Source organism: Saccopteryx leptura, chromosome X (genome assembly GCF_036850995.1).
Source record: "Saccopteryx leptura isolate mSacLep1 chromosome X, mSacLep1_pri_phased_curated, whole genome shotgun sequence".
Lineage (NCBI taxonomy): Eukaryota > Metazoa > Chordata > Mammalia > Chiroptera > Emballonuridae > Saccopteryx > Saccopteryx leptura.
The window spans coordinates 97,048,945-97,064,632 of record NC_089516.1 but is presented as its reverse complement, the minus strand read 5'-3'; the positions used below and the strand labels follow the sequence as shown (position 1 = coordinate 97,064,632).

The window sequence follows — 15,688 nt, the reverse complement described above, 5'->3', positions numbered from 1 at the left end:
TACAACTCAGCCATAAGAAAAAAATCTTGCCATCTTCAATAACGTGGACGGGCCTAGAGGGCAGTGTGCCGAGTGAAATGAACTCAGAGAAAGACAAATATTATATGATTTTACTTATATGTGGAATCTAAAGACCAAAATAAAAAAGAAAACAAAACTGGAAACAGACTCACAGCCACAGGGAACATACTGATGATTGCCAGAGGGGAGGGGTGTTGGGGGTGGGTGAAAAGGTGAAGGGATTAAGAAGTACTCATTGGTAGTTACAGAACAGTCAGGGGGATGTAAAGTACAGCAGGGGATATAGTCAACCATTGTAATAACTGTGTATGGGGCCAGACGGGTACTAGATTTATTAAGGTGATCACTTTGTAAGTTACATAGATGTCTAATCAGAGAGCTGTACACCTGAAAGTAATACAATATTGTACGTCCCCTATAACTGAAAAATAAAAAGTTATTATTATTTTCGATATATTTTTCGATTGACTTGAGAGGGAGAAAAGAGAGGGTGAGAGAGAGAGATAAGCATCAACTCATTCCACTTAGTTGTGTACTCAGTGGTTGCTTCTGCTTCTCGTACGTGCCCTGAGCAGGGATCAAACGTGTGACCACTGTGCGCTGGGACGGTGCTCTATCCACTGAACCAACGGCCAGGGCCAAAATATTATTTTAAAAAATTAAATTAAATTAAAAGGTCACATAAAAGTGAATATGTTTTTCCCCTTTGTATAGTTAACCCCCTCCTTTAAAAAAACAACAACAGTATCTTAAATGATATTCTTTGATCACAGTACCTTTTTCAGGGCTGTTTTTCACTGATTCTGCTTCCTTTTCACTTGCAGACTTGGAAACTAGAGGAAAAAAGGACAACTGCAATTTGTAAAATATTTAACAAATAGCTTTTGTAAAACTTTATTTTATATTAAGGCTTACCGGCATGTAATTTTCTTCAATTTATCAAATCAATTTTAGCTGACCTGATCTCCTATCATTAGAAGACAAAGTATTCAAGAACTTCTATAGTAAAAAGAACACCAGGGGGAAATCCATATTAAAAAAAAAATTCCTAGGAGGAAATATATCAAATCTTTAATATTTCTTTCTGGGTGGTATTTTCATCTTTGTGACTTTCCTCAAATTAAATTATTGCTTTTATTAGGAGGGAAAAAACCATGCTGGAAGTCTGAAGACTGAGCAAACAGTCCTGATTATGGTAATGACTCACTGTGAAACCTTGCACAAGTCATTATGTCTTTCTGGATCTCAATGCCCTAATCTATATAATTAAGGGACTCAAGTAAATGATTTGTTAGGTCTCTTCAAACTTAGCGTTCAAACACTAACATATAGTAACCATAAACATATATTAATCAGAACTTATTCCCCTATAAGACATTCATATTTATGAAAAAGAAGCAAAGGACACAAAAATAAGCTCATAACCCTTTCAAATTATGTCTTGGAGGTAGAATCATCCCTGTCTCCTCTTTCTATAGTGATTTAAATTTTTCCTTCCCCACAATATCTGTGTGTGTGTGTGTGTGTGTGTGTGACAGAGAGCGGCAGATAGGGACAGAAAGAATGGAAGGGAGTGAGATGAGAAGCATCAATTCTTTGTTGCAGCACCTTAGTTGTTCATTGATTGCTTTCTCATATGTGTCTTGGCCAGGGGCCTACAGCAGAGCAAGTGACCCCTTGCTCAAGCCAGTGACCTTGGCCTCAAACTGGCGACCTTGGGGTTTCAAACCTGGGTCCTCCACATCCCAGTCCGACCCTCTATCTACTGTGCTACCACCTGGTCAGGCCTCTTATAGTGATTTATAGTAAGTATTCACCGTTTCAATAATAGCCATGACCTTAAATCATCCAAGATTCTGTTGTCTTTGTTGTGTTTTGAACAAGGCATAAAAATAATCTAATACATTTTAGAAATTTCTGCAACATAAGTAGGAATAAACTGCACTTTCTTTCTAATTCTCCATTAAACAAATTCCATTCATCAAAATCCAAAATGCAGTTCAGTTAATCAGTCAAGTGTTTGTGAAGTACTTACCATGTATTTAGCACTGTAATAAGTGCTGGCATAGCACAAAAAGAATAATAAGGTTTAATTAACTCAAATTTTATTAGTGGTAACTGGGTAAAGAATATTTACGCCAGGAAGATGTCTATTGAGTGACTAATCATCAAGCAGATGTTTTTGAACAGATATTTACCATGGAGCTGACTGAAATACAGTAATTCTTCCTCAGAAAGTTCATCTCCCTTCGAAGGGTCCTTCGATTTCACTTCAGTATAAGCTGAAAGCAGATTATCCAAATCAAATTTACTAACAATGAGAGACAGAAACAGGTCCTTTAACAGCTCAGGTAAATCTGAGGGGGGGGGCAAAGAGCTAAGTAAAGGGTTTCTGTAAGAGAAAGACATATGAAGAAATGTGGAAGTGGTACTATCCTCTTGTATAGAAAATTACCAAGATATACTTGATCACTCTGAATTCTATCATTTCTCCTACTTGCTTTTTAATAGTTGTCCGAGAGCCATTACAAGTCGATATAAAAAAATCTAGCATTTGGAAATCTCTGAAAATATGACCTCAGTCATCTGAAAACATCTTCAATAATTAAAAAAAACCATGAATTTGAGTGTTCTAACAGATATGTAGTGTTCTATTTTTGATCCTTCTATTGAAAGCATATTCATTACATGACAATATTAGACATTTTAACAGCAATTTGACTTGACCATGTAAAGTCATTCATAATTAAACTATTAGGTGTTTTGTCTTTTGTTTTTAAAGCTGCATGCTGTGTTTGTGATCTGAGTGGGTGAAGAGTTAAAGATGCCCTTTAGGATTTCTGGTCTGGTAAAAAAAAATGGTTCCTGGCTATCCTAGGAAGACTCTAAAGAGATTCCAGGTGTAGCTATAGACAGTACTGTTTGTTTTTGTGAATTACCTTATCTAAGCTAAAAGATACTTTTGCAATGCTCCCTTAGTTTAAAGCCTAAGTCTGTTTTCCCAAAATGTGAGTCAGGCCTGGGAAAAAGCAGCCTCTCAAGGTGAGAGGGAGACACTTAAACTGGAATGGTGTGCTAACACGGAGATAGCACGGTGGTGTTCACCGTTCTCTGGAGCCAGAACTCTGTGTGAATCCCATCTATGCAATGTATTAGCTGTGTGATCTTCGGCAAATAATTTAAACTTTCTGATCCTTAGTTTCCTTATTGTCAAAATTGGAAGTATAGCACCACCTTTCGGGAATTGTGAGAATTAAAAATATAAGAATGCATGTAAAGTAAAGGGCTTGACAGAACAAATAATCAGTGAATGGTGGCTTTTATTTTGTTTCCTTTTCCACTGTTTCAATGTTTCCTGCTTCACTAGCCCTGGCCTGGTCTCATTTTTCTGAATAACCTGTAGTATTTCACAAGTTTGGCAGTTTGTCTAAAGTTAATTCTATTTTCTAATGACAATACAAAATCAACATTATACTAATATTCAAATGATAGGTAGTTCTTATATACAAACTATATTAAATTTATAGACCACCAGCAGGAGGGAAACTTGGGAACCTGTTTGTTACACAGACTCTCTTCCATAGATTCCACTGGAGCTGAATATCAGCAAAAGTACTGGGAGGGTGATCCCTGGGCCATAATAAAGAAATGACCTTACATACTGAACATAATGCTATTAGTTTTGTGTGTGTGTGTGTGTGTGTGTATGTGTGTGTGTGTGTGACAGAGACAGAGAGAGAGAGAGAGAGAGGACAGACAGGGACAGACAGACAGGAAGGGAGAGAGATGAGAACCATCAATTATTTGTTGTAGCATCTTAGTTGTTCATTGATTGCTTTCTCACATGTGCCTTGAGCGGGGGTCTATTGTAGACCGAGTGACCCCTTGCTCAAGCCAGTGACCTTGAGCTCAAGCTGGTGAGCCTTGCTCAAACCAGATGAGCCTGTAGTTAAGCCAGCGACCTCAGTGTTTCGAACCCAGGTGCTCTGTGTCCCAGCTCGACGCTCTATCCACTGCACCACCACCTGGTCAGGCTGAACGTTATGCTATTTGTTAAAGTGGAACTGTATCTGTAATTACAATTGTTAAAATGAATTTAACTCCTAACATCATTGAAGAATGTTGAACTCTTACCTGGAGGAATATGCAGCTTAAAAAGTAGTTTAAGCTTCTCAGTAAAACTTCCGTTGTACATTATGTCTGTTCAATAAAATTAAATAGCAAGTAGTTACAGATCCAAAGGACATTCAACCAATTCCAGCAATACAGATTACGATAGTAGATACGAGCCAGGAAGTAGAATTCAGAAACCTTCTTTTACTTAAGCTAACAGTTAAATAACCACCCATTATCTCGGGGATAAAATGTTCTGCTTATGTCCCTTCCCCACCCTCAGATTTCTTTTTTATTTTGCACGTGGACTAGTGTCTCATTTGAAGAAAGGACTCCTCTTCAAGGGACAACCCTGATAAGAAAGCCTGCCAAGTACAACAAGTTTCCTGGACATTTCTCTACCACTTTCCTTGGCTATGTGGTTGGATTTTTACTGAGGGACAAAGTCCTCCTGAAGTATTCATTTGCCTGAGTATGAAAAATAAGGACATGTTCTTCCTTCATGTGAACCGTTAAAACATCTGTATCCAACAGCTGGCTTTCCTGGAAGGGCTGGGGTAAAATGAGACCAATATACTTAGATTTAGCAACAAACATGGGAGAATGTCCAGTTATTGCTAAAGCTAGAGACAATGTAAGTCAGGCAGATAAAAATCTGACTAAGTTGGCAATAATAGGCAGTACAAGCATTTTTTTTTAAATTTTTCTTAAGTGAGAAGCGGGGAGGCAGAGAGACAGACTCCCACATGAGCCCAGACAGGGGTCCACCCGGCAAGCCCCCTATGAGGTGATGCTCTGAACATCTGGGGCGTTGCTCCGTTGCTCAAAAACCAAGCTACATTAGCGCCTGAGGCAAGGCCATAGAACCATCCTCAGCACCGGGGCCAACTTGCTCCAACTGAGCCATGGCTGCCAGAGAGGGGGAATGAGAGAGAGGCGTGAGACAGGGTGGGGTAGAGAAGCAGATGGTTGCTTCTCCTGCATGTCCTGACAGGAAATTGCACCCGAGACATCCACACACTGGGCCAATGCTCCACCATTGAGCCAACTGGCCAGGGCCAGTACAAGTATTTTTAGAGGTACCTTTATTTTTGCCTTAAAACAGAAAATTATTCGACATCATCCTACCAATTGCAGAGGAGAATTCTTTGAAGTTTATAAGGCAGTCAGAGTTTTCGTCCAACAATCTGAATGTCCACAAAGCTAGTGCGTCTCTGTTTGCAGAAGGAGCCCAGGGACTCAACAAGTGATATAACACTCTGAACTGCTGGCAGTCAATCTGATACTGTTCCAAATATGGCAGGCTGGGGTCATGGTGCTTCAATACTGGACAACTCAAACACCAATAATAGGAATAAAACAGCTCTTTCTATTAAAAATAAAAAAGAAAAGGCATTAAATTAGAAAAAAATAATTTTATAAGTTTTTTTTATTCTTTTAAACATATCTACTAAAATAATTAAAGACAAAATATTTAAGGGAAGTTGTGGTAAAAATTCTATTAAAAGAGTACTATTTAAAGAAGAACAGTACCTTAAAGATGACATAAAGTTCATCCAGTTCATGAAGGCTCAATTTCACATCTTGTGATACAACACGCAGCTTGAAAAAAGTTAAAAGCACTTTAGAATTGAACACTTCAGTATAGAAATTCTCTAACTCCATTTAGAAATCTCCCTCTGCCAGAGTAAAATATTTTATTTCAAACTTTTAAAAGGGATAACAAAGGTAAATGTACCTATTTTGCTCTTTAAAAGGGCTGCACATAGAATACAGCTGAACTCCACTCTTATATGTTCAAAAAGTATTAGAACTAATGATAATCAGTAACATGGCCACTTAATAAAGCAACAAAAACAAATTCATAGCATTTATACAAACAACAAACAAATTAAAAATGTAAAGGAAAAAACATCTCATTTATATTAGCATCAAAACACAGTAGTAGATAAACCCAACAAGAATGTATAAGACCTATATGATGAAAACTATAAATGCTTACTAAAAGACATTAAAAACATATCGTTAAATTTTTTTTTCTTTTTTTTTTTTACTACAGAGAGAGGGATAGATAGAAACAGACAGACAGGAATGCAGAGAGATGAGAAGCATCAATCATCAGTTTTTCGTTGCGACACCTTAGTTCATTGATTGCTTTCTCATATGTGCCTTGACTGTGGGGCTACAGCAGAGCAAGTGACCCCTTGCTCAAGCCAGCGACCTTGGGTCCAAGCTTCTGAGCTTGGCTCAAACCAGATGAGCCTATGCTCAAGCTGGCAACCTCGGGGTCTCGAACCTGGGTCCTCTGCATCCCAGTCCGATGCTCTATCCATTGCGCTACTGCCTGGCCAGGCAAAAATGAATATTAAAAACTTTTTAAAAGCCTTACCAGATTTAAAAATGGATATAAAGTCATAGTAGCTAAATCAGTGTGCTGTTCTTACAAAAAAGAGACTCAAGTAATAAACCAATATATGTATATAACTATTTAATATATGAAAAACAGAATACAGTAAAGATGGACTAGTCAATAAATGATATTCACCCTAACCAGGTGGTGGTGCAATGGATAGAGTGTCGGCTTGGGATGCTAAGGACTAAGGTTCGAAACCCTAAGGGCACTGGCTTGAGTGTGAGCTCATCCAGTTGAGTGCGGGCTCACCAGCTTGAGTGTGGTATCATAGACATGACCCCATGGTCACTGGCTTTAGCCCGAAGGTCACTGGCTTAAGCAAGGGGTCACTGGCTCGGGTGGAGCCCCCTGGTCAAGGCACACATGAAAAAGCAAACAATGAACAGCTAAGGTGCTGTAACAATGAGCTGATGCTTCTCATCTCTCTCCCTTCTTGTCTGTCCCTCTCTCTTTCTTTTTTTTTTTTTTTTGCATTTTTCTGAAGCTGGAAACAGGGAGAGACAGTCAGACAGACTCCCGCATGCGCCCGACCAGGATCCACCCGGCACGCCCACCATGGGGCGACGCTCTGTCCACCAGGGGGCGATGCTCTGCTCACCCTGGGTGTCGCCATGTTGCGACCAGAGCCACTCTAGCGCCTGAGGCAGAGGCCACAGAGCCATCCCCAGCGCCCGGGCCATCTTTGCTCCAATGGAGCCTTGGCTGCGGGAGGGGAAGAGAGAGACAGAGAGGAAGGTGCGGCGGAGGGGTGGAGAAGCAAATGGGCGCTTCTCCTGTGTGCCCTGGCCAGGAATCGAACCCGGGTCCTCCGCACGCTAGGCCGACGCTCTACCGCTGAGCCAACCGGCCAGGGCCCCTCTCTCTTTCTTAAAAAAAAAAGGCATTCAAACAATGGTCTGTTTCAGTTGGAAAAAAAAAGTACCATTATAGACCTATCTCACACTAGAAACAAACTATATACTTTAGGTGTAGTAAATATCTCATATGAAAAAGTATGTTTATAAATTATATAATTTTATAAAGAAAAGACTGCTTGCTATGTTTGACATGAAACCTACACAACATGTAAGGAATATAATACATAACTACATAAAAAATTTGAAACTTCTACACTCTAAAATATACCCTAAAGAAAATTTAAAAAAGATTGAAGGAAAATATTAACCACAAATATAACTGACAATGAATTAATGTATATGAATATATAACATATAAAGAGCTCCTATAATCAATAAGAAAAAGACAAAAAACCTCATAGAAAAATGGGCAAAGTCTATGAATAGACAAGAGAAGAAATTTAAAAATCTAATAAACGTGATCAGTGAAATAAAAAGGACAACCTGTATTTTTTTCATTCAAGTTGGCACAAATTAATTTTTTTTTTTTTTTTTGTATTTTTCCGAAGCTGGAAACGGGGAGAGACAGTCAGACAGACTCCCGCATGCGCATGACCGGGATCCACCCGGCATGCCCACCAGGGGGCGACGCTCTGCCCACCAGGGGGCGATGCTCTACCCCTCTGGGGCATCGCTCTGCCGCGACCAGAGCCACTCCAGCACCTGGGGCAGAGGCCAAGGAGCCATCCCCAGCGCCCGGGCCATCTTTGCTCCAATGGAGCCTCGATGTGGGAGGGGAAGAGAGAGACAGAGAGGAAGGAGGGGGGGGGTGGAGAAGCACATGGGTGCTTCTCCTGTGTGCCCTGGCCGGGAATCGAACCCGGGACTTCTGCACGCCAGGCCGACGCTCTACCACTGAGCCAACTGGCCAGGGCCAAATTAAATATTTTTAATATCTAATGTTGGTGGAAATGTGGAGAACAAGGAATTTTCATACACTGTTGGTGGGACTTGTAATTTGGTACAGGCCCTGGTTGGATAGCTCAGTTGGTTAGCGTGTCATCCCGATACATCAAGGCTGTGGGTTCAATCCACAACGTTGTGCCCAATCAGGGCACATATAATCATCAATCAATGAATGCATAAATAAGTACAATAACAAACTGATGTTTCTATTTCCCTTCTACTCTCTAAAATCAGTCAAGAGAAAAATGTATAATTTGGTACAAGTCATTTGGAGGATAATTTGGCAGGACCTGTCAATTTTCAAATGGGCAAACCCTGACCTAGCTTCTACTTCCAGGAATCTACCTTATAGACATACTCTTACAAATATGTAAAAATAGATATACAAGGATGTTTAGATAAGGTATTACTTATAAAAACAACAAAAACCTAAATGTATACGTATAAGGAATAAAGTATAGCATATCCATACTATAGTATGTTATTCAGTACATTAAGAAGTGAGGTAGATATGTGTATACTAATATACAGTAGCCATGATGTATTTTTGAGTGAAAAGTTACAGAACAAAGTGACTGGTATGCTCTCATTAAAAAAAAAAAAAAAAAAAAAAAAAAAAAAAAAAAAAAAAAAAAACTATGTTACCAGCCCCCAACCCCCACATAAACATTTATATCTATAGATATACAGAAAAATGATCTGGAAGAATATATGTCAAATCACTTTAATACTGGGTACTCCTGGGGCAGGAAGCCGTTACATTTTTACATTTCTGGGATATTTGAATAATTGACAATAAGAATGCATTACTTCAGTATTTTTATTTATTTATTTTTCCCATTGATTTCAGAGAAAGAGAAGAAGAGACAGGGGGGGATGAGAGGGAGGGAGGGAGAAAGAGAAGTATCAACTCGTTCCACTTAATTGTTTTATTCAGTTGTGCACTCATTGGTTGTTCTCCTATGTGCCCACACCGGGGATCAAACCTGCAACCTCAGCATGCCAGCATGACATTCTATCCACTGAGCCACCTGACCAGGGCTACGTCTATATTTTTAAAAGTTCATATATAAAAACTAAAACCAGGTGGCTCTATGCTAACTATGTCACAGTAACAACACCGGTTGAATCAAAATCTAAACTGGAATCTTAAGAAATGTTAAATTCCCCAGATTTGTACCTCTGAGAACTTGGCCTTTAAGCAAGTAGGATCACAAAAACAATACATGTTCACGATAAAAACTCAAACAGTACAGGACGATATATTCAATATATATTGAAGTAAAACTCTTCCTCTTCTGATCAGCAGTCTATTAATCCCACTCACCAGAGGCAACCAATATTAACAGCTTCTTATATTGCCATCCAAATATGAAAAATGAGAGTATTAAAAAAACCACTGTTGTCTGACCAGGTGGTGGTGCAGTAGATAGTGTCGGACTGGGACGCGGAGGACCCAGGTTTGAAACCCTGTGCTCACCAGCTTGAGTCCAAGTCGCTGGCTTGAGCAAGTGGTCACTTGGTTTGCTGTAGCTCCCCGGTCAAGGCACATATGAGAAAGCAATCAATGAACAACTAAGGTGCTGCAACAAAGAATTGATGCTTCTCATCTCTCTCCCTTCCTGTCTGTCCCTATCTGTCCCTCTCTGTCTCTGTCACACACACACACAGCATTGTTTTAGACATTTTCCACTTTACTATAGGTATCCTGGGTAATAATATATATATATTATATATATAATATATATATTAGATATATATAATAATATATATTATATATAATATATACATTAGATATATATAATATATATATATCTCCTTTTTATAATATATAATATATATATTAGAAGCACTAATAATATATTATATATATATTAGAAGCACTGATTACTTTTTTATTGACAAAGAACATCACAAATGTTATGCTTAAATGCCTATATTATAGCATTCACTACTGAAGGTCAGATAAAACAAAACACATTGGAGAAACTGACATAATGGACTGGGGTGTAAAAGGTGAGGAGATTGAGAAATATAGACTGGTAGTTACAAAACAGTCACGGGAATGCAAAGTACAGCATAAGAAATATAGTCATTAATATTGTAATAACTACCTAACTACCGTATGTATTGCGCCAGGTGGGTACTGGAAATATCAGGAGGAATACTTTGCAAAGCATATGATTGTCTAACCACTGTGATGTATGCCTGAAACTAACACAAAATAATATAGAATATAAATAGTGATTGGAAAAAAAAAATTTTATCACAAAAAGAAAATAACTTATTTTCTCTCAAAAGTTTATAGTAAGCTAAGCTGTGGCAAGAATCTAGCTCAAAAGTTTATTTATTCTCAATTTTTTTACATGGAATGGTAATTGTTAAAAGGAAGGGAAAGAAAAATGGTCATTCCAGTTGTCTCCTCCCACTGGGTGGTTACTCACCACATTCTGTTTCGTCGTCTCCTCTAGGGTCTGTATCACATATAACCTATTTCGACAGCGCATGCTGTGTATATCTTCACAACGAATATAACCATATTTCTGCAAGAAATATGATTTCAGTGGATACTCATTCATAATAAACATCCACTTCTCTTACAACTGAATTTCGTCAATCTCGATTCTCAGAAGCCTTTGTTCTATTTCTAGCTGTTTTCTTAATTTGTTCAGTGATTATGCAAATTTTCAACTCCCACATTTCATTTGCTCTACATACTTACTGGAGAGAATTCCATCTACTACGTGTCTAGAATAAGTACAAGAACATTGGTAACATTCTTAGTCTATAAGAAGAGAATAATTTTCTCCTTTTTATATAGTGATAGATATTTAAAAGCGGTCATTTGTGAGGGCAAATTTCATTTATATAAATTTATATAAATTTCATTTATATAATGAAAAGCAAATGGAAGCAGAGGAGACAACATAACCTACAAACTGCACAGAACTCATTGTTAAATTGAAGCCATAATTTAAAATTATGCTTTACTGGTATTATTATTTTACTCTTAATATACCACTAGAGTCATAACTGTAATATTGATTATTTAAAATATGCTATTTAATTATATATTTATTTAAAATTACCTCATTTGACTCTCTAATCAAGTCTGTAATATCCACTCTTATATGGCTGCTTTTTCCATCACTCACATTTGAACCCTGCTGAACATTTGAAGGCAATGGGCTATCCTTATTGGTGATACTGTCAAAAAACCTATCCAACAGTGATAGCAAAACAATAATTAGTGCAAGTAAGATGCAGAGTAAATGACAGCTAACTTCTCCATAGTCAGGGGTTCATTTCAACTGAGAGGACGAGGGACGATCTTATGAAGTAAATTTGAAGACAGTCTGGAATTAGGAAGACAAGGGAGTAGGGAATGGGATGAAGAAATGATTTCGGAGCTGGGGAGAAGAGTGTGATGGAAGCAAACAGTACTCTCAGAGTACTCAGCAAATACCACATATCTCAGTGAGGATGGAATATAGCCTTTGTAGAGGCATGTAAGGAGAAATAAGTTAAGAATAGGTACATCAAGGCCTTATCATAGTTCGATATGCTAGAGTGGGGTATTTATATTTTTATTGTGTACATAATGGGATTTGATGCATCATTACAAGTTACCCAATAAAATATGCATTCATTTAATACACACACACACACACACATATACACACACCACAGTGCTTTAACACAAAACAGCATTCATGAAAAAGAGACTAGGAAAATAAAGCTCAGTCTACCACTTGGAAACCGGAGCAATTTCCCCCACTGGATATGTAACATTACCACTATCCATTCTCCTTCAAATTACTTTTTTAAAGTGACACTTTATGACTCAATCTGGGGCTAGGAAAGTCTCAGAACAGAGAATCAACAATATTAGTGGCTTCCTTTAAAATAATTTCCTTTTGTTATATTCTGTTTGGAAACAGAGAAGTGGACTTCAGGCCTAGATTTCTCATTCAAGTAGCTTTGTGACCCAGGGCAAACTGCTTCAAGTTTCTAGGCTTCCTTTTCTTACCTGTAAAATAAGGGAATGAACAACATAATCTCTAAGGAACGCCCCAGATTTAAATGTTATGGTTCCTTTAGTACCTGTTCAAAGCTGTCACAGCTTCAGCATCATCTCTACATGTCAGCAGTTTGTCCAAATTGTAGTCAAGTATGGCCAATCCCAGTTGTAAAATGGCCTTTATCCCATCATAGAAGAAACAGTCCACCACATTCACTGCACTTTCAATTGGTAGGACACTAATAAAAAGTGTGAGGAACCATGAGAGAGAAACTGAGGAAAAGAATGTCATATCAGTCATGTGTTCTGTCAGTTGGGGAAGGTGATCCCTGATCAGTTCTTCAAAGACGGCCTGATCTACCAAGGCACCTAGAAAACATAAAAGAAGTTTAAAAATGAATACCATTCAAAAGGATTTGTTTCAGATAATTCCCACTCCTGTTAGTATGTTGATATATCTTATTTTCTTCCTTAAATTATGTACTTCTTCAGTGCCTTTTCTATACTATACAAATCTCTTTATCTGCTAGCAGTGTCCTACATCAAGAAGCACTTCAGCCTGACCTGTGGTGGCGCAATGGATAAAGCATTGACCTGGAATGCTGAGGTTGCTTCTTCAAAACCCCAGGCTTGCCTGGTCAAGGCATATATGAGAAGCAACTACTATGAGTTGATGCTTCCCACTCTTTCCCCCAACTCTCTCTCTCCCTTCCTCCCCCCCTCTCTTTCTCCCTATCCTCTCTCTAAAAATCAATAAATAAAAATATTTAAAAATATTTTTTTAAAAAAAGCATTTGAGAAACTCAATTCAAATTCATCTGAAGAGAACCTGTCTGATAGCTCAGCTGGTCAGAGCACTGTCCTGATATGCCAAGGTTGCAGGTTCAATCCTCACTCAGGGCACATACAAGAATCAACCAATGAAAGCATAAATAAGTGGAACAACAAATAGATGTTTCTCTCTCCAAATTCATTTGAACAATTATTTATTGAATCACTATGTGTAAAAACCTGTAATATACCAATTAATGAAGTGGTCTCATCTTCAATAAGTTCAATATCTAGGACAGTGGTCGGCAAACTCATTAGTCAACAGAGCCAAATATCAACAGTACAATGATTGAAATTTCTTTTGAGAGCCAAATTTTTTAAACTTAAACTATATAGGTAGGTACATTCCTTATCAAGGTAGCACCCACATGTGGTATTTTGTAGAAGAACCACACTCAAGGTGCCAAAGAGCCGCATGTGGCTCACGAGCCTCAGTTTGCCAACCAGGGATCTAGTAGAACTTAAGATAAATACACAAATAACTAAGATGAAAGATCATACAATCAATGACCTAGCCATGATGCTTAAGGCTTATGAGGTTACAAAGGAGAGATTATCTATAGTTTTAATGTAGGGGATAACAGAGTTATAAATATTTGATGACTAAAGAAAATATTACACAATTAAGAAGTCAAGAACTTGGTCCTTTCAAACCTTTCAAATATCTATACAGTTCGTATAAATATAGCTGATTAATATCTATCTCTCATCAATAAACTATGAAAATTATCCAGCAGCTCTCAATGCTTCATTCAGATTACCATTGTTTTAGCAATATAAAGAGAGGAAACTTAAAATTTCTATTTCATTAAAAAACAGACAAGGTATTTTATTTTTTAAAAAGCAACATATTAAATAATTTTTCCAAACATTATTCAATACAAAAAGCTCTTCTCTCAACCATGTCAGTGAATGTGATTTTTTGATACTGCTTACATTTTGTATATTTTAAAACCTAACTGATCAGTTCTTCCATGATAGGTAATTAGATAGACAAGAGGCATATAAATTGTTAGAAAACATATATGTGTTTATACATTTCTTTTACCAATAATTCGACGATTAAAGTAATCGGGCAACATTCGTTCACATACAGCAACCAGAAGCCAAAAAGCTTCTTCCTCTTTTGCGTACAGAAGCAACACTGAAGTCAAAATATTCATTGCCTAAAATTCACAGGAAAATAAAAAAATAGTCATTTAGATAATCCATTCATTTAAACTACTTTTCAAAAAAAATCCTCTATTGGTAAGTTACAAAGAATAAATAGGATCTATATATAACAATTATGGGTGCTCAACCCATTATAAATGATTCTGTAGCTATTCACCATAATCCATACCACTTCTTCAAAGTACCTGTACATATGTGTGCTAAGCTGTATATTTTGCAGACATCTTTGTATATGGGTATGGCCATGAGATCAAGATCCTCCAACAGAATATAGGTGAGACATCAAAATAACAACTAAACTACAGAACTATCATTCAGAACCACCTGAAATCTGGTTGAACAGAAGTCCTACAACTAGGGAATTAAAGGAGTCATATAGAGCCTGAACAGTTGTGGCACTGTAGATAGAGTGTTGACCTGGGACAGTGAGGTCCCAGGGTCAAGACCCTGAGTTCGCCGGCTTGAGCATGGGCTTATTTAACGTGAGCACAGGCTTGCTAGTTTGAGCATGGGATCACCAGCTTGAGCACGGGATCACTGAAATGATCCCATGGTTGCTGGCTTGAGCCCCAAGGTCACTAGTTTGTGCAAGGGGTCACTGGTTCAGCTTGAGCCTCCCTCCCAAGTCAAGGCATGCATGCAAAGCAATCAATGAACAGCTAAAATGATGCAACTACAAAGTTGATGCTCCTTACCTCCCCCCCTCTCAAAATAAATAAATAAATAAAGCAAGCCACATCAAGATTGGTAGGGGTGGCAGAGGCAGGTAATGGGCTAGTTTCATGCCAACGTACGGAAGATTAAATATTGGGAGGGATATCTTGGTTGCAGAGGTTCCCTGCTAATGAGTGAGGTCACCCAGCTCAGGGTTCCAGAGCCAGGAAGAGAAATCCCCATAACTTCTGGATGGAAAAACCAACTGGATTGAGGCTGAGGGAGATGGAAGCTGCTGGAGTCCTAGGCAGCTCCTCTTAAAGATCCCACACACGGACTTACACGAACTAACTCCATAGCTGGGGCAGCAGCTCAAAAGGCATCCGAGTCATATGAGGAGGAACTGAATTGTCCAGCATCAGAGCAAGACCTGGAGGGGGGCAGCTTTCTCCCAGACAGAAGTGCAGACAGAGGCAATTGTTCCTTTGATTATCCACCCCCCAACAAAGTTGGAAGGTAAATGCCATAATTGAGTCACTATCCACCTGGCTCACACTGTTTATACCCCTTACCCCTAACTCCAGTTATTTCCTGAGGCCCTGTCCCACCCAACTTTCAGGCCCACTCAGGCTATTTCCAATGGCTTTGCCATATGGCCAT

The 15,688-nt window shown here is 38.4% G+C and overlaps 1 protein-coding gene across 2 annotated transcripts in view; it reads right to left on the bottom strand.

The window, feature by feature from the left end:
- The window catches only part of TBC1D8B (TBC1 domain family member 8B), a 67,920-nt gene that overhangs the window by 13,062 nt on the left and 39,170 nt on the right, over positions 1-15,688 (bottom strand). For both annotated transcript variants that reach the window (XM_066356645.1, XM_066356646.1), the window contains exons 11-19: positions 14,250-14,367; positions 12,454-12,739; positions 11,439-11,568; positions 10,794-10,892; positions 5,668-5,736; positions 5,263-5,503; positions 4,156-4,221; positions 2,220-2,303; positions 798-854 (exon numbers count right to left, since the gene is read on the bottom strand). In XM_066356645.1, the coding sequence (XP_066212742.1) occupies positions 798-854; positions 2,220-2,303; positions 4,156-4,221; positions 5,263-5,503; positions 5,668-5,736; positions 10,794-10,892; positions 11,439-11,568; positions 12,454-12,739; positions 14,250-14,367 (1,150 nt within the window). The remainder of the gene's footprint in view (positions 1-797; positions 855-2,219; positions 2,304-4,155; positions 4,222-5,262; positions 5,504-5,667; positions 5,737-10,793; positions 10,893-11,438; positions 11,569-12,453; positions 12,740-14,249; positions 14,368-15,688) is intronic.